Here is a 19,761-nt window from a genome sequence, read left to right on the forward strand (position 1 = left end):
TGCCCGCGGGAAGGGCGGCCCGTAAGCCCCGTGTGCGGGAGGACGCTCAGGCTTGCCGCGGGCAAAGGTCGTCTTGAAACAACGGAGGGAGTAAATTTAAAGTATGCTAATTGTGCGCTTTCTTGCTTCGCAATAAGCAAGAAGACAAAAATAGCCTCAGTTTCCTTCTGTCACCTCAGTTCTATGAAAAAGCAGGTCCAAGAATTTAGCTGTAGAACAGCTAAAGATAACTGTCCTCCTTGCTTTCAAAAAGAAAAACCTTTGCCCCCTAATTAAAACTGATGATTATGCTATTAATCATCATCATTTACCTCTTGCACAAGTGGGGGACAGAACCCTACCACGCTGGAACACGATTTATATCATGCAATAATGCTGATTTGCACAGAGCGGTCAAAAACGAGGTCTTCCTTTGAAATCCCTATCCAGGATGTCGCAAATCCTAATCCAGGATGTTGCATTATTGATCTGCCTGCAGGTAAATAAGATGGCAATTTACATGATTAAACAGTTTATTTAAAGAATTATGTTATTGAACAACATACTAATTTCCCAGATGGCCTACCTGAGAAATAAGCAATGCAAAACTCGCACYTGATAACATTAGTTGTACCATCCTGCACTAAATTAAGATGATGGATGAAGGAGACCACAGTGAAACAATGACATTTTGGTGTGAAATTGCAAATTAATTTGTCCAGGAAATGGGCATTCTGACAGCAGAATGATCTATCCAAGTTAAAATATCTCACAGAAATTGTTCTCAGCTGTTTTTGCTGCAAATTTACTTAAGTATATACCAATGGAAAGGAATAATAAGTTTAAATATATTGGATTTGGAATAAACAACATACGTAAATCATTCTTAAGGAAAAGCTACACATTTTTAATTGAAGTGAATCAGCCTAATTGAACATCTACACTACTCCACTTGCTTAAGCAAGTAAGAGGTTACATTCTCTCTAGCTGATATTCTGTTCTTACTGGAACAATGTTGAACTAGAAAGGCTCTTCAGCTGCTGTTTTAAATTAAAATGCCCAGTTCCAACAGTAGTTTCTGGTATGGACAGTACCCTAGTAGGAACTGCAGTGTAACTATTAACATATTCCAGATATTGATATTACCTGAAATACAATTGAAATGATGTCACAAGCAAAATGAATAAAAACAACCACATCTTTCTGTTTTAAAATAGGTTTTTATTACAATTCAGCAGTGATTGCCAAGAATAACTTTTGATCACCTAATTTTAAAGTGAAAAACATTGTGTTGTGATATTCTCAATTCTTGCCCTTTTCATATTAGAACTTTTGAGGTAACAGACAAGTTTAGAACAGAGTTGTTATACTCGAATATATGGCATAGTTTCCTAGAGGTTATTTCACATGAGCTCAGCTAAAATGAAAATGTGTTTAAAATTGAATGACCATATTTCTTTTTTTCCTACCATGACAAAAGTACATAACTGTGTTTTGGAAAAAACTGTCCTTAGCGTTCATCCATACAGAAGTCTTACTTAAGGCACAAGAAAATAAGCATTTTCTTCATAAATATAACAGATTTCTCTGAGGCACAGAGATAAAAGCATTGAATGAAAATTTCCGTCAGTGCTGGACTCAGGTGAATAAAATGGTAAGTCACTGAAAAGAAGCCCTATTATGCTGTATCTTTTGAAAACAAAAACTAGCTTTTGTTCATATTGACTCATGGAAGCATGTAATATGCAGACAATCCACAAATAGTAATTCTGCCACTGTTTGAGAAAAATAACAATGATCTGTGTTGTACTTTATGGGAATATGTATTTGTTTTTGAATGGTCCAGAAGTTAATAGGTGTTCATGTTGACATTTAAAAGATAGGAGTTTCTAAAACCTACAAAACTACGGTGTTAGCATATTCATTATAACACGCGATGACCTGGACACAATATGCTGCAATATGTGATCCTTGGAAGAATCAGAATAGCTTTTTAAAGTAATCGTGTCCCTGAGATTTATTAAATTGATATCCATCTGAAATCCAATGATAAAGCTATAATTTATCTCAGTAGGAGCAAATCTGTATCATTATAAATAATACAGAAGTTCCTAAAATCAAATTACTTGTTACATGTGTAATGGCTTCACAGACAATAAAAATATTTCTGAATTCTGTTCACTTTTTTAATGTAAATTTTACAGGGAAGGTTTTTACCTCTTCCCCCACTGAAAGCCAAAGACTTGAATGAAAAAGCCTAAGTGGGGAAAGACAAGAGACAAATAATCACTTTGGAATTCAGACATGTTTGGAAAATACCAACTTTGTTGGGAATGGAGTGAGGGAGTGGGGGGTACTAAAGCAGTGCTTAATAATGTACAAAATAATAAGATTTTGAAGGAAAAGGTTTTTTCCACACCTTTTTAATTGCATTGAGAAATGGATTAAAATCCTCTTCTTCTGAGAACATAGAATGCAACAGCAGCACCAGACACACTATACCTTTCTTTAAACCTTAAATTTGCCAACATGTTCACGAGCTATGATCATCCTTTGAATCTGAGCAGTTCCCTCGTAAATCTGCAATGTAGAATTGCAATAATGTTAGCTGATCATTTTTTAAAAGCTTTTAACAAATCTTTCTACACTTTTTAAACCTTCATAGGGTTAATCCAATGTGGATTAGGCTATGCAGAAAGACAGAGAAAACTGAAAAAAAATTACAATGTGACAGAGTAATTACAGTGGGCTAAATGAAATAAATCACATACAACATATTGAGAGATAGTCATGTCCTCTCAGATGCTCTCATCTAAACTCAATGAAGTTCCTAGGAAAACAAACAGGCATAGTGGATGAAGAAGGATGGGGAGAAACATCTTATGTGAGGAGGAAAATACATAATCTAGGCTTGACAAAGTAGGTTTTAAAACAATGGGAGGAGGGGAGGAGGTGACTTGTGCTGAAAGTGTTGTATTTTCTCTGACTAGCCTTTCAAGGTCGTACCAAATGCTCCCTTTCGTCTATTTATTCCTATTAGTTCTTGTTAACTAATACTCTCTCCAATATTGTATTCCTATTATTCTTTTTTAATCTGTCACTCTTGCATTTTTTTCTAGAAACATTCTGCATCATCCCTCTGTTCTATTTGGCTTGCTGACAGCAAAGTCAAAGACACACAGCAGAGCGTATATGAAGCTGTAACGCAGAAGGGCCTTGATCTCCATATGCTCTCAGGTATACGTATGCTCTAGGGTTACTGCATGGTAATCTGAGGGCAGAGGCAGCATTAGATTAGGGGTTAAAGTGCTTGAATTCACAGTTCCGCCAAAACTTGGTTTGGCAAGTTGATAAAATTCATGCAAATTCAGTTTCTCCAATCATAAAATAGGCATAATCTTCCCAAGATTATCTTCATACTTTACAAAACTTGTTGAAATGAAAGGTGCTGTAAACTGTGGTCACATAAGCTTCTTGGTTAAAGGAAATTGGTTCATTCTCAAAGTAAATTCTCCAACTGTTGCTACTTACCCCATATCTATCCAGTTCATAGAGCAGATTTTGTTGTGTGCATTCCAGGTGCCTTTCAGAGCAAACTGAACTGGAAGCTCTGCTCTATACACACTAAATACTCTCCAAATCCTAATGAAGACATAAGGGTCCCAGCCCACAGCTGAAATTACATGTGTAGTGTGGACATTCAGTCCAGGGGACCAAACAGACCTACAATGAACTAAACCTCCCCAAACTGCATATAGTGTATTTGCAGGGGCCTACGCACATATTCCTACAATCTACTGATCTGCTCCTATTGCACTAAATTACTTGCTAATGAGGACAGCCATGGAACAAATGTAAAGAGATCGAAACTCAAAATTTTGTTAGGTAATCGCTAGAAAGGTGTTAGTTTAAAACCCCATGGAAATAGTTTGAAGAATCACTGACCAAAAAAAAAGGGTAGTTTTCCAAGTTTGAGAAAGGAAATTAAATTAGAGTTTCTATCACGGTAGCCTAGCTTTGTAACCAGAAACAAACTGAGAGCAGAGGACATCTAAGAATTTTACCAGGAAACACGGTAGTAGAACTGTGTCATATTGAGAGAGATCAAATATATGGAAGAAAAGAACAGATGGAAAACAGAGTTTTTGTAGATGAAATGTATAGCCTAAAGCATATATCATCTAGAATCAGGCAGTAATATAGTAAAGCAAACAGTGAAGTGCAAGAAGTAATCAAGAGGCATGCACTGTGAATCAGACTAAATTGGTAAAACTATGGACTAGCAAAGATTCCTTTAGGGCTGGAGTATTTGTTTTATATTTTATAGGAATAATGTATTTTAAAAAACAATTAGACATTTAAAGATAAGAGTGAGAGTGTGCAGTAGTTCCCTTTTCTTTTTCTTCAGACTTCCAGAAAAGGTGAGGAATAGAAATACAGGGCTGTGGTTATATTGAACAGTGCAGGTAATTGGAATCCTACTAAAACAATGAGCAAGAGATCAATGTCCATAATTAGAGCAGAACTGCAGAACTCCGCTTTCTTCTCTCAGCAGAGATACTAGTATATATATCTATTCAGGGAAGAGAAATATATGACGAGTGAAGTATGTACTGTGCCTCAAACTACAGCTGTTGCTCACAGCGTAAGTTGAAATATGCAAAGCCACAGCTCACTCTTCTTCCCTTAAGTCAGGTCCTGGTTCAGCAAAAAGGTACGTCCAACGCACATTATAACAGCTCCTCAAGTCCACTGCCAGCTAATAGAGAGCATTCATAGGGTTTGGCTAACCACATTCTCTTTAACATAAAAAGCTGACATGGTGCTTCTGTAGGGTACCAGTATATGGTAAGGCAGCCAGTCACAGAGAATGATCTAGCCTCTTAAATTAGTATTTTTGGATTGTTTATGTTGTGGTTTTTTTTCAGATGTAATCTCATCAACCTTAAAAAAAATAAAATCATGTTTAGGTATTAATTGTAAATGTATCAGAGTTGTATTTTTTCTACAGGATAAAATAATTTCAATACAAAAGCATTCTGTAATAGCTGCAGCTGAAAACTTCCATTTCTGGAAGTTAATGCTAGGCACTTCATTGGATGGAGAAGAATCAGGAGGAAATACTCTCAAGAAAAACATCAGGAACTGAATTTCAGAGCCAAGTACTATAGATACATATTTTCCCATATGCTAACAAGTCATGAATAAACTGAACTGCCCCAAACGCTTATTAGTTCAAATGAAGACGTAACTGTAAAGACAAAAGCCTTTTCCTGTATTCTTTTGGGGACAAAGGGGAGGGGAAAACAAAAAATAAATACAAAATCTGATTAATCTGAACAATAAGCAAAATATCTACCTAGCCTGGCATCCATGATAGATCAATGTAATGTAAGATCTAAACAACTGAATGGGATCCTGTAAAATAAATCTCGACTTTCACACCATCTTCCTCTAAAAAACATGGTACTTGACAGGAAAAAAGCCCAATCATAATAAAATTCAATTACTCATCCATTTCTTTACTTGCAGGACTTCAGTTAGTACTTTATACTAGAACCTTTAATTCCAAAACAGTAGTCTTTTTTCCCTTAAATTGAGAAAAATAAATTATTGACTAGTTAGAATAATAGCATTCATTTTAAAGCCAGCTGCAAGAGAAATGTTAACTACCTAAAATCTTAAGAGCAACAGCTATTGTACCTAACTGATCTTACAGATCATGGTCCACATGCATTTCTTGATATCATCTGTTTTGATATGTTTTACCTAGTCACTTTAAATGTCAGAAAGGGGTGAGAGAAGGTAAAAAGATTACTGGTTCTGCTGAACATAATTAAAATGTTCTTGTTGAATAAAGAACTAGCATACTGTATACAAAAGAAGAACTGTGATGTGGAATAATGTCTTGGCAATAATACTACAGAAAAAGATCTGGGGATTACGTGTGACTATGGGCTAAACATGAGTAAATATGAGTATGTTTTGTGTTAAAAAGAAAAAAAAAAGGCTAATCACTCTGGGTTGTGTCATACTTCTGTCACATGTCTGTTAATGCAAGATATGCAAGATAATTTTTCCTCAATACTCTATSCTGGTGATATCTCAACTGAAGTATTCTGCCCAGCTTGCCATATTAAAGTTTCAAAAAGAAGGTATAGAGCACAGCAACAAAGGATAAAAGATTGGAAACAGAAAAAAAAACACATGACTTATGAGGAAAAAGGTAAGGAAATGGCTTTAGTTTATTCTGGAAGAGACTGCTAAGAGGGATGTGAGAAGCACATAAAACATAGGCATTACCAAGGGCAATCAGTTGTTCTGGTATACAGCTGGATATGACAAGTAAAAGGATGTAATTTGCAACAACCATTATTTGGACTAGATATTGGGGGGAAATCTTTAAATTGAATGATTATTGCTTTCATCCTAAAAACATTTTTATATGTGTACATCATGATTTAAAATTAGCTTATTTTACGCACAATTTAGGTATTACTTTAAAGATCACTTTCTTTCTTTTACTTACCTGGTAGATTTTAGCATCTCTCATTAGTTTTTCTACAGGATATTCACTATTAAATCCATTTCCTCCAAAAATCTGTACTGCATCTGTAGCTACTTGGTTTGCAATGTCACCAGCAAATGCCTTTGCAATGGAAGCATAGTAGGTATTCTTGTGACCAGCATCAACCTCCCATGCAGCTCTTTGGTAAGCCATCCTAGCTAGTTCCACTTTCATTGCCATTTCAGCAAGCATGAAAGACACTGCTTGGTGCTATGAATGATGAAATAAACCAGGTTAATATTGCCTGCTTAAAATATATGACATCCAAGAGGAATATAGTTTTCTTAATACAGTGATCACATCAGCAACATCAATAAATTCTGCTAGAGGACTTCTGCAGAATATGGGCCAGGCTCTCATATCCATATGTTGAATTAGACTTTAAAGTTTTAGATTCTAAAATCCATTTATTCACAAGGACTGAGATTTGAATTACAAAGTTGAGCTTTACTGTTCATGAGGTCTATATTATAGCTTGCTGTTTATTCGTATTTCTTCAAAATTGGAAGCAGTGTATTGGTATTAATACTGTGCATCTCTTTCACATACCTCAAGCAGAAAGATGGGATCAGCTTTTCCTTCCCTGAAAATCCCAGTTCATCAATACTGAAGAACTTAAATATGTCATGATAAGTACAGGACTTTCAGGTTTTTGCAGGGTATTTTTCCTTGTGTTATTATTAGTATTATCATCATCATCAATAAGTTAAAGAAGAATTCCTGGAGTTACTGCATAGCTAGTTGCATTTATATGATGCTCACCTATTTGAAAACCCAAGCAATGGCAAAGAAATAAAATAGTTCACACGTGTCCTAAAAATCAAGGAACAATCTTGAAAATTCAATAGTAGTACATCTTGTGTGAAAACATAGCTCTCTCTATATATACACACATATATGTATATATGTATATTTAACTTACTTCAACAATTGTTTTCCCAAAGGTTTTTCTCTCCAAAGCATATTTAGTAGCTTCATCCAGTGCTCTTTGTGCTAAACCAACAGCACCAGCTGCTACCTGAATTAAATACAGCACAGAGTAAAAATCAGAAATTCCTATTACATTTTATAAGCAAGATACTTCTGATACTTACAGGAGGTCTGGTCTTATCAAAAGCTCCCATTGCAATTTTAAAGCCAGCTCCCTCAGCTATTAATACATTTTCCTTTGGGACTCTCACATCTTCAAAGACAATACCTCTTGTATCTGAGCAACGCTGACCCATATTAATTTCCTGAAAAGGGAGTTTACAGAAGTGTAACTAAATTGGATTCTTCCAAGGTACAACATGTTTTCATCCTTCAGTCAACTCAAAGCATAAGGTAAGCATTTTTCCCCAAACACTTCTGTTTCATCTAAAAACAACCATATACATGACAAATACTAGTTTTGCATTTACAGACCCACATGCCTTCGATTTGTCTAAGCTGAGTTTACTTTATTCTTATATGAAATCCATTCTGTAGCTGTAATCACCCTTGTTATTTTTCTCTAGTTCAATTATATCCTTTGAGATGGGAGAGAAGAAAGTGAGAAACCTAAAATGCAGGCAGAAGTAAAATATCGTTGTACTATAGGCAGATAAATAAATGAGCTTTTCAGGTTTTCATATTCCTTTACTAATGTTCAATGTCAGCTTTTGCCTACTACTAAAAATTGCATTTTTTTGAGAGAACTAGCAACAGTGTCTCCAAGGCCTCTTCCTTGAGTAGCAATAGCTAAAATTAAGCTCACTGTGCACGTATTTACAGTTGAAGTTGTCCACCTTGCTTCTCATCCTCTCAAGGCACACTATTTTTCATTTATCAGCACTGGGCAATAAAATGGTTCTCGAAGATTCTTTTGCAGCTGTTCAAAGTCATCTTTAGAATATTCTGAATACTACCTTTCTGAATTAATAGAGTTCTAATTATAAGTATGTTTTATTAATAGTTTCTGTTTGTTTTGAAAACAAAAAGATCATTACATGTGAGCGTATTTAAATGTTCGGTTGCATAATAGTCTTTTTTCTTTATTGGCAATTTGTTGCATTATTGGTTTAGRAGTGAATAATAATTCCTGGCCTGTCAAATAAAAGATACACTCTTCACCTTTCTTCCAATTTGGATTCCAGGGCTATCTGCTTCCACAATGAATCCAGTAAAGGCTTTGTTTGTAGGAGCTTTCGGATCTGGATTGGTACGAGCTAGCAAAAAATACCTAGTGTAAAACAAAGAAGAAGGCCTCAGTTCGTCTGCACAATTAATAATCGGACGCTTTTTAACTAACAGGTTAAATGTTTCAGTGTGCGTTTCCAGCATATAATAAATTCCATGAAGAAGCTAGCAACCCTTGTTTCTTGCCTCTTCCAGAAATAAACTGAGAGGGAGCCCAGGAGATGAAGTTTCAGTGCAGCTCTTACTGCAAAATTCAAGTTTTAATAAAATTACTTTAGATCAACATGCAATGATTGTCCCTCCTGTCCTCGTACTGTTATGTAAGTCTTTATGATATTATCAGCTTCAGGAATAATACAGAAAAAATCTATTAGATGAATTCACAGCACATACATAAAAAATAAATGCTTAGGAAATACATTCCTGCATGCAAAATTTAAGTTATCACCTAATCCCAAAGAAGATCTTAATTTTATTCTTCTAGTGTAAGTTGTAAACAAGTAATTCTGTTAGAAACTAAACAGCAGTAAATCACATTTGTGGTGTTCAGTGATGTCAAAAGATAGATGCTAGATTCTCTTTGATGGTTCTGCATTGAACAAGGAAGTAAATAACTAGAAAATGCAGATTTATGGATACAATATATACAGTAAAGTTCTTGCACTTGAATTAAAACGAATTTATACATTGGAGATGAACATGATATTATGTGAGACATGATGAAAGAGGTCTGTACTTTAAAGCACACTCCATAGATGCCACAGTAATATCTGGATTCTTTGACAGTTGGAAAATGTCTTCCCTTAAGAAAGTAAAATGTAATATCGCAATCCAACAGTGTTTCTAGCTTCACTAGAAATGACAGATGTTTCTAGCAGAATCAGAAGGAACTGATCTCAATCATCACACCTACAAAGGAAGGTAACTAGTAATATGAGCCTCTTGGGGTACTTTGTGAGTTAAATCATACTGTTGCTGTCCTCCGTTGAAGAAAAGGCAGAATTAATTTCATTTGATAGCAACAATATTTGAGAAGCAGTTTTGAATGGACAGTTGTCGTCTGTCGGTTTCCTTTTAAGGCTTTGTACAGCACTGAGACTGCATTCTTATACCTTGTCCTAATAAACTGGTCACAAGTTATAGTGTAATGTGATAAAACATAATAAACCTCCAGATTTTTTAACAGAGATCTTAAAGAAACACTAGTATTTAACTTTGGGGGGGGAAAAAAACAACATAGAACAGAACAACAGAAAACGTAACATGAGTTAACAGCTCACACACCAGTTAGCTTTCCCGCCATTTGTGATCCACATCTTCTGGCCATTAATAACATACTCATCTCCTTTCTTCTCAGCCTTTGTTTTTATACCAGCCACATCAGAGCCTGCTCCAGGCTCTGTTACACAGTAAGCCTAAAAGAAAATAAAATGCAAAATCTTGAATAAAATAAAAGTTACATTTTTATGTCACCATAGATTTTTACAGACTACATGCATGAAACCGATCTGTAAAAGTTTTAAAAGAACTGCACTGTAAAAAACAAAACTTTGCAAGTATGTTAAAAGATGCTATGACAAAAAAAAAAGAGGAAAAAGTAAGTTTGATAAGTTTAAAATGAATTGCTCTGCAATATTGAGGAGTATGAAAAGGAGGCCTGTAATTTTTTTGAAGTAACACCAAAGTATCAAATGATGTGCACAGCAAGACCAATTTTTTGAAGTTTAATGTTATCTTTGTATTCTTGCTGCATTATAACTTTTTAAAAACATTTGTAAAATACATTTTTGTTTTACAGTGAGGCATGAGGCCTGGGCCTGTTCATACAAAAGGAAACAGGAAAAAGGAAACAACGCAACCGCACTTTGAAGCAGCTAATTTAAATCCATCCCAGGCTAACAGCAACTGGAAGTCTGTGTTCAGCCATCAGCTTACACAAAGCAGTGATTTTCCCAAGGACTGAAGAGAGACTTATTGGCCTGTTAGCTTGGGATGGATTGTCCTTTGGCCTTCTTTTAAGTTAGGTATATTTGCCTTTCTCCAGTTGCCAGAGACTGGAGTCTTTTAATTCCCGTGGTCTACTGAAGTCTTTCACTAGGAATACTGTTTGTAAAAGTAATCAGCAGAATAGGACCTGCATATAAGTTTGACTTTTGGCTTCTACATAGAGTATACCAATTCTAGATATTAGGAGAATGGAGTTGCTTTACTTTGTCTAGGCATCCATTGTAACAAAAGTAACTTAATATAAATAATAGAAAAATACTTGTAGCATGAGATTGGGATAACTGGACACCAGTGATGATGGTGTTTCTTAAATTGCAAAGTGTAGACAAGGCTGAAAATAGTGAAGCTCTACTTATTAATGTACTTATTGTACTTGAAGAAGATGTATTTCTTGTACTTATCAAACTCAGAAAAAATACCACAGCTCTCTGAGCAAGACTCCAAATATATATGGGTTAATTTTCATTATAAATCCATAAAAATGCCTAAAACTATTTTCTGCTTTTCATGATGAACAGAACATTCTGTAACCCTTAATAAGTCTTCACTTCCTCATGCTTCACAAACTCCGATGTGAAAGCTGTGGATCTTTAAAATCTGGAAATAAGAGCACAGAGTAACATTTTATGTTTACTGTGTTCTTCTAAAATGGCATTTTATGAGGCTTAGTTGTTCAGATTTTAATGCATTGGACATGAACCGTTTCTTCTTTCTATGTAACAAGTAGTGCTTGTATAACATTTAAGATTCAGAAATAGATTTTAATTCCCATCAGAGTTTCTGCTCACATAAACCTAGTATTTTCTTAATCTCCTACTTCTCCTCTTGAAAGGGAAATAAAAGGTATTAATTTTTGTAAATGACTTAGGACGGTTTTCCAGGTAATATCTTCTATTTCCTAATTGAATGCATTTCTAACTATTCCATTACTTTCAATAAATGTCACTATTTATTTRCAAACCAAAATGGGCTAAGTTGTAACTAGATGTCAGTGTTTTCTTCAAAATAAAGTAATACGGCTTAGTGTAGTTTAGGAACATTCCACAATGTAGCAGTTATACTTACACACATCATTGGTTCCTCTGTCATTCTTCCTAAATATTTTTTCTGCTGCTGGTCATTTCCTGCAATGATTACTGGCATTTGCTGAAAGAAAATATTTAGACCATTAGTCTGTCTTTTTAAAGTGCACAGACTCAAAGGGGATAAGAAAAGATGGAACTTACCCCTAGGGAATTTGCTTCAATGGCAGTTTGGACTCCTGTGCATCCATAAGCTAACTCTTCTGTAATAAGGCATGCGTCAAAACTGCTGAGGCCAAGACCACCTACAGTTGAAATATTTCATTTACTAAAATGAGTTTAAAGGGGAACATATTAGTGATTTACACAGATTAATTATCAAAAACATATTCTCCCACAAACATCTGACTGCACGCTGTGTTTGATTAGACATTCCCATGCAAGCTTTTCAAATAAAGTTTTGTCAGAATAGTAACAGATGATTTAAAAATTACATTTCACAGTTCCAGGGTTACTGCGTGATTAATGTAGGACAAGTTGCACAAAATGGCAAGAATGTACCACTAGAATTTTTTGACTACTTGACATTTGAGAATTTCCCTAAGAGATCTTAGGGAGCAGAGACAAGGCCACAAGGGTTCCTAAGCTACCGTAGCACTTAGCAATAAGAAAAGTAGTGCCCATATTAGTCAGACAACCATCCCAGTAACCTATTTCTGACAGAGGCCAACACTTTAGAAAGTACATAAACAATATGCAACAATACAGCTATGTTTCCTCAAAAGATTTTCCCCATCCTTCAAAGGACTTCCGCAGCCAAGAGTGGTATCTGCATTAGGATAACCCTTGACAGATTTTTTCCTTATGTGCATTTGCCCAGTCTCTTTTTGAACCTATGTAAAATTTTAGCATCAACATCATCCAGTGGCAATGACTTTCACAAATTAACTGTACTGTGTGTAGAACCATATCTTTTCATTTATTTTGAACCTGCCATCTGTGCTGGCTTCACTTGATACCTTCTAAATGTACTGAAAGAGACAGTGAACTGTCAATCCCTTTTCACCTTCTCCATGACAATGTTTCTCTTGGTCATCTCTTTTCAAAGTTAAGTAGCAGTCTTTTTAGTCATTTTGCATACAGGAGCTGTTCTACATCTTTTATCATCTTTGCCACCCTTTTTGGAACTTTTCCCATTTCCACAATGCCCTTTTGAGATGGAAGGATCAGACTGCATAATAAATTCAAGATGCAAGTGCAATCTGGATTCATGCAGCAGCATAATTATGGCTTCTGTTTTCTTCTTCATTCCCTTCTTAATTCCTGGTCTTAAATTTACAATATTGATCACTTCTGAGCATTATGCTGACGTGTTCACAGAATCACTTTTCCTTTGAATTTCATCTGCCGTTTTAACACTCAATTTCATGACCTCCTTCTGCAGTTCTTTACACCAGTTCATCTTTATTACACTGAATAACTTAGTATTATCAGTAAACTCAACCACCTCACTATTGACCTGCTCTTTTAGATTATTTATAGATATACCAAATAGCATAAGACCCAGCAAGACTCTGCTGCTGATTCTTCCACTGCGAAAACATGACTTTTCAAATTCCTTTTGAAAGTTGAAGCACTCTATGAACCAGGCATCCCTTGTTCACACTTATTAGCTACTTCAGAGAACTCCAATTGTTTTTTGAGGCATAGCTTCCTTATACAAAAGCCCTTTTCCAGTATATAATTTTTATCTGTGTGTCCTCTAATTACATACTTCATCTTACTTGTTCTTAATTTGCATGGTATGATATCGGGCTTACTGGAATGTATTTTCCCAGATTTCCCTTGGAGACGTTTTTAAACAATGGTGTCTGATTTGCCACGTGTAGGTTTTCATTTAAGCAAGTGATTATAGACCATAGTTGCCCAGCTGTTTCAGCCTTGAGTTTCTCTAGAATTCATGGGTGAACAAATGTGACCCTCACTTCTTTCTCTTTGTTACTTCACCTCTTGTGCTAAATTTTGATACGAGACACCCTCTGATAAGTCTCCCCAAAGAAGGGTCTGCTATGGAAACCTTCCCAACTTCTTGTTCAGGGAATATAAACGCAAGAAAAAAATAATTTATTTTTTTTTCCATGGTTAGTATGAGGCATATACCTAAGCACAGCCAAAGCACTTCTGTACTGCATATAATCTAAACTGGAAAACTGTCCTCCTGGAATAAACTCTTAAATTGTTCTAGCCTATGTCAGAGACTAGATCAAAATATGACCTTCTAATTTCTCTGCCTAATCAACTGACACAAGTACACCAGGGGAACATTAGAAAGTTGTAATCATGGTAGAGAATCTGTTCATAAGTCTTGATCCGTCTAATTTGTCTCCTGATTACATCCACACCTAATAACACTTGTATGTGTCAACCTACCTACTGATTAAATTTAAATTATTCAAGTATGCGACTGTTTATTTTATTCAGAATCCATAATTATACATGCAAATCCTGTATAATGCCTTTTCTTTGTTTTATTTTATAGATTAAAAAGAACATTTACTTACCACAGCTTTCTGGTATGTGTGAATTTATGAGACCRAGTTCCCAAGCCCGTTTTATGAGTGGAAGAGGATACTGCAATATAAGGGGAAAGTCACCTTCTGATTTATCTCAGTTAACATTTTAAATTTTTGTGCTGGTTAAGATATATATCTATTTTTCCCCTACTGTATGGTAGATTTACCTCGCCGGTTTTGTCATATTGTGCAGCGACAGGAATAATTTCCTCCCTAGCAAATTTACGAGCAGTAGCTTGAAACTCTTTCTGTTCATCAGTGAGCTCTATTAAAAAAAAAAAAAAAGTCACAAATTCTGTACTATCTTTAGTTTTGCTAGTTGTAAGAACTAAAAGAAAAGAGAAAACAAGCCTCAGTTCCTTCAAGGACAACCCAAACCACCACTTCCTGGGCCTCTCCAAGAACCAACAAAGCTCAGCTTCCTCCTTCTCCCTGGAGAAAACCTTCACCAACACCTATAATGCACTTAATTTTGTCAGAAATAACTATCTGCAACATACTGAAAATGGGGTAAAAAGAATGGTGTAACTTAAAATGTATTACAAAAAGAAGGAAGAAGAATGCTGTGGATGGAGGAAGAGAAGGAGGCAGATAAATGTTTATTCTAAGATTCTGGCTATTCAGTTTCAAATATCTAGGTGCTGTTCCACTAAATGTGCTTTGCACATATAATATGCCAAGATGTGGATGAATTTCTTTATAACATACACAGCATAGGTTCACAAGCCCCAGAACTGATAGTAAAAATATTAGAATAGTTTAAAGAGAAGTTCTTCTTCAACCCTGTTCAACTAAGACTACATACAGTTACTTTAACATTTTAAAGAGCAATGTGAGTTAATTATTCAAAGGCAAGATAACTTTAGCAGTTAAAAAATAGTTAAAAAAAGAAGAAAATCTTATAAATATTACACACATACTTGACTTTTCTGAGCTGGAAGAAAAAGTAGTTTTGTTTTTCAAACATTTTTTATATGAATAAAAATCTGTTTAGAATTAATACCTCCATTCTAAATTCATACTGAACTGCAATATAGTTATTTTTTCCGACTCTGCAATATGTCCTTAAYTGCTATATTTCTTTCAAAAACTGTGATATTTACCAAAGCTGAAGCCAGCTCCAGGTTTGTCTTTGTGTAAATTTTGAGCAGGTTTACTAGAATGTGTTCTCCATCCATGCCCTGCAGTGACTTGAAGCATCTGTTAAAGAGAAAGAACATGAGGTGTAAAGATCTTTAGAGCTCAATTCTCTAAAAGCTACCAGACTGACTGCAGCAACCTTTAAATGTAGAATCCTTCTTTAAAAAACAGTACTGCATCAAGTGTTTATACAGTATCTACAAGTGATTAAAAAAAATAGATTCTTGGCTACGTTAGGCTTTGTTCCTGTAGCAAGTAGTGCTCAAGCAAACCAACTGCCATACCAACATGGAATCCCAGACTTCAACATCAAGCATGAGTGAACTGCTGTATCCACTTCTAAGTGTTGCATAATTGATCATTTAAAGGTAATTAACAAAACTGGGAGGAGTGGCCGATACCCCAGAGGGCTGTGCTGCCATTCAGAGAGACCTGGACAGGCTGGAGAGGTGGGYGGAGAGGAACCTCATGAAGTTCAACAAAGGCAAGTGCAGGGTCCTGCACCTAGGGAGGAATAACCCCATGCACCAGTACAGGTTGGGGGTTGAGCTGCTGGAAAGCAGCTCTGCGGAGAAGGACCTGGGAGTGCTGGTGGACACCAAGTTAAGCATGAGGCAGCAATGTGCCCTTGTGGCCAAGAAGGCCAATGGTCTCCTGGGGTGCATCAGGAAGAGTGTTGCCAGCAGGTCGAGGAAGGTGACCCTTCCCCTCTACTCAGCCCTGGTGAGGCCACATCTGGAGTACTGCRTCCAGTTCTGGGCTCCCCAGTACAAGAGGGATGTGGCACTRCTGGAGCAAGTGCAGCGAAGGGCTACAAAGATRATTAGGGGACTGGAGCATCTCTCTTATGAGGAAAGGCTGAGAGAGCTTGGCCTGTTTAGCTTGGAGAAGAGAAGGCTGAGGGGGGATCTTATCAATGCGTACAAGTATCTGAAGGGAGGGTGTCAAGAGGATGGAGCCAGACTCTCTTCAGTGGTGCCCAGCGACAGGACGCGAGGCAACAGGCACAAACTGAAACACAGACAATTCCATCTGAACATGAGGAAATACTTTTTCACTGTGAGGGTGACAGAGCACTGGAACAGGTTGCCCAGAGAGGTTGTGGAGTCTCCTTCTCTGGAGACATTCAAAACCCGCCTGGACACGATCCTGTGTAACATRCTTTAGGGGACTCTGCTTGAGCAGGGGGGGTTGGACTAGATGATCTCCAGAGRTCCCTTCCAACYTCAACCATCCTGTGATTCTGTAATTAAGCATAATTATAATGCATCTTCTTTAAAGTACATATGTCCATTTGTATACATACACATAAGCATATATTTCATTTATACCTACACACTAATCAAACCTGATTTTCTTTTGCCCAATACTTAATATTCTACTTATCCATGTTTACCTATATGCAAATTTAGCAAGATCTTAACAGTCTACCAATTAACCAATATGTATCAGTGTATTTTGATATGATAATGTTCTAGACTCATATATTCATCAAACATATTTTTGTCTGCTTTCTTCTATAACCCTTTGCCGTAGATAGCTAATGATTATTATTCTACTCCAAACAGAATGCAGCATATCTGAAGTTTATTTTTCTTCCTAATACGGATCACAGATTTATTCTCTTTTTCATTGTACGTGCTTACTTTGCTCTTTTTAAGGGCTTAGTGCCCCCATTTACTGTTGTAACTATTTGTAGAATGCCTTAATACTGTGCAAAAACTAGCACCAGATTTCTGCTCTAAAACTTATTTCTGAATTTGATTTGAAAAGGTTGGTTTAGTCCCTTCCTCCCTTTAATAGCTATGAATCTCTGAAATATTTGGCAAGAAAAGGGAAAAAATATTTAATTGGATAAATTTCCAGAATGACCCAAATTGATATTGTGTGAAAACAAATTAGTCTAAATGCTAAGAAAAATCTTGGGTTTGATTTTCTAATGTTGAAATTTAGAAAAAAGTGTGATGAGACCAATCACTTATTTTTAACATGAAAAAATTTGATTCATCATAATAGTGCAAAAATATCACAGGAATTTTATTGGAGACTCTGGAAGACAGTGGGGGCATTACAGAGAGATACATAACTCGAGAGTCAACGAGTAGCTACAAAATAAAATTGTGGCAGATCACTATGGTTTTAAAAATAAGAATGCTGTGCAAAGATGGTTACAAAGTCACTACAAGAGGCATGGAGAAGGCAGGCAATAACTGGTATGAACAGTGTGAAAAAAGTATTTTCAGAGAATACTGAAAACAGTATAAACCTGACAAGTGAAGAAATGCAGAAAGACCACTGCTAGACTTTGGAGATGGGGGAGGCTATCACGTACTTGAATACTGAACTGTTAAGTGAGTTTATTATTAGTTCAGAATTGTATTTTCCAGTAGGGAATACATAATTTACTTGGAGCTTTCACAAGCACCAACCCCATGAAACTTTTACCATACTAAACACATGTGCAATTAAAATGATACAGAGAGTTTAACACTGCACAAACAAGAGTTAAAATAACGATTTCATTTTTCTGCCCTGAAGAGAGAAAAATCAAAAGATACGATTGCAAAACGGTATCTCGCTTTCTTATCTAAGTTCTATACTACTGCTACCACTGTTAAACAGAAAAACAAAACAAACAAAAAATACCAACAAACATCTAGAAAGCCCCAGATACTGCAGAATTTTTTATAGCTTATTATGTCTGGGAGAAAAAAGATGGAGGTGAGGATGACAAAAAGCCAGATAATTGTAATCACTTTTTTTTTTTTAAGAGCAGCTCTTGATACAGCCACATATAGCTTTGCCACCAGTTTTGTCTAAACTAGAAAAAGTACTGAATTCAAAATAACACTAAAGGTGATACTCTACAAGAAAAAAAAAAGTCAAATTTTACTATAGAGCTTATGTTTATTACGCATTTAGTACCGGAGTAGTGTGCAAGGTCAACACTGAAGGTTACTCTGAAAACTCAGCTCCCTCTCTCCCCCTCCTCTAAATAGAAATATGAATTGGACAGACGGGAATCATACCTAGAAGTGGCACAAGTGATCAAGTGACAAAGGATCACAGTTTGTATCATGTAAGAACTTGGGTGATCATCCATCTATTCTGTCAACTTCTCTAAAGTGTTTGATTCAGGTGGAACAGTTAGATTCAGGGATAARTTATGGCTAGTGGTGCTCAAAAGCAACTCATATCACATTTTTGTTGGACTATTACATAAGCTCTGTCACAATCAGAAATATGACCCATGAAAGTGGCAAGAATAACACCAGAATAATCTGCTGTCAGAAAGAGGGTAGGACAAGAATTTACATGGAAGTGAAGGAGTCTCGATTACCTCAAAGCCAGAAGAACTACAGAATTTGTTCAAAAAGCTGCACATCACAGAAAAGGACAGCACAACAATAAGCTAAGGTCACTAACCTTGATTCTCCCTCACCTGAAAAAAAAACAAAACTGAAAAGAATTGTTGAAAAGAGTTAGCTGGGTAACACATCAGGAGGCTGAACCTGAAACACCAATGTCCTATGGTATGCATTAACTGTCTGTTGGCTTCCCCTGCCTAAAACATTATGTTTGATCCATAAAATGATCTATAAAACTGGCTTTGGATGGAGCCTTCTTCCCTAAATGACAGCGTCACAGCAACGGTTTGGGCAGGTGGCCAAGCTGTGACACTGGGGCACAGGAATGCTGCTGCCAGGAAGCTCCAACTGGGGCCTTTCAACTTTTACCTAATTCTGACCCATGAATGACTCCGGAAACAGGGAAACCAGAAAAAGGTCAGTGTGAATAGTAAACAAGGTACTACCCGAGTTTTGACTCATTTTTATTTTCTAATTTGAAGCTTGCTTTTTAATTTATGTGAGAGTGTTAGTACCTCAGGAAAACATCTTTTACTATCACACATATAAAAAAGAATACCACAGATAGTACAGCTAGGTATGCTTAAGGAAATGTACTGCATAAAACAGACATCTTCAGCCCAGGCACCTCCGTTGTTTAAGTCAGAGGCAGGGGCTCGGACCTCCACGGGTGTTTCAGAGCTCCTCCTGGCATGCCCTTTGGCCCACGGAGAACCCAAGGCTGCGCAACAACTCGGCTAAACTTTAAAAGACGGGAACGGCCCCCCGGGCCGCGCAGCCGCAGGCAACGAACTCGTGGATTAAAGCGCTACGACAGGGAAGAGCGGAACACGGGGGGGGGGGTCGGCGCCGCACGGCTTCACCGCCCGCGGCTGCGGGCAGCCCGCCGCCCCCAAGCCGTGACGGTCAGGAGCGGGCGCTACGGCCGGCAACGAGCGCCGGGGGCC

The 19,761-nt window shown here is 36.7% G+C and overlaps 1 protein-coding gene across 5 annotated transcripts; it reads right to left on the reverse strand.

Annotated features, from left to right (window-relative positions):
- Window positions 1-1,179: 1,179 nt before the first annotated feature.
- ACADM (acyl-CoA dehydrogenase medium chain) lies at window positions 1,180-19,617 on the reverse strand. 5 transcript variants are annotated; one of them, XM_026074504.1, is made up of 12 exons: window positions 19,330-19,617; window positions 15,410-15,506; window positions 14,474-14,571; window positions 14,295-14,364; window positions 11,938-12,038; window positions 11,777-11,857; window positions 9,989-10,119; window positions 8,639-8,747; window positions 7,642-7,782; window positions 7,470-7,565; window positions 6,509-6,757; window positions 1,180-2,559 (listed from the first exon to the last, which is right to left on the reverse strand). In XM_026074504.1, exons 1-12 carry the CDS (start codon window positions 19,414-19,416, stop codon window positions 2,488-2,490), a joined length of 1,332 nt encoding a protein of 443 aa, XP_025930289.1. In that variant the 5' UTR covers window positions 19,417-19,617; the 3' UTR covers window positions 1,180-2,487. The 5 variants fall into 5 exon arrangements, with proteins under 5 accessions (XP_025930289.1, XP_025930290.1, XP_025930292.1 ...); XM_026074505.1 differs by lacking the exon at window positions 19,330-19,617 and adding an exon at window positions 18,787-18,876; XM_026074507.1 differs by lacking the exons at window positions 14,474-14,571; window positions 19,330-19,617 and adding an exon at window positions 18,787-18,806.
- Window positions 19,618-19,761: the final 144 nt, after the last annotated feature.

This window comes from Apteryx rowi, unplaced genomic scaffold (genome assembly GCF_003343035.1).
Source record: "Apteryx rowi isolate R43461 unplaced genomic scaffold, aptRow1 scaffold_39, whole genome shotgun sequence".
Lineage (NCBI taxonomy): Eukaryota > Metazoa > Chordata > Aves > Apterygiformes > Apterygidae > Apteryx > Apteryx rowi.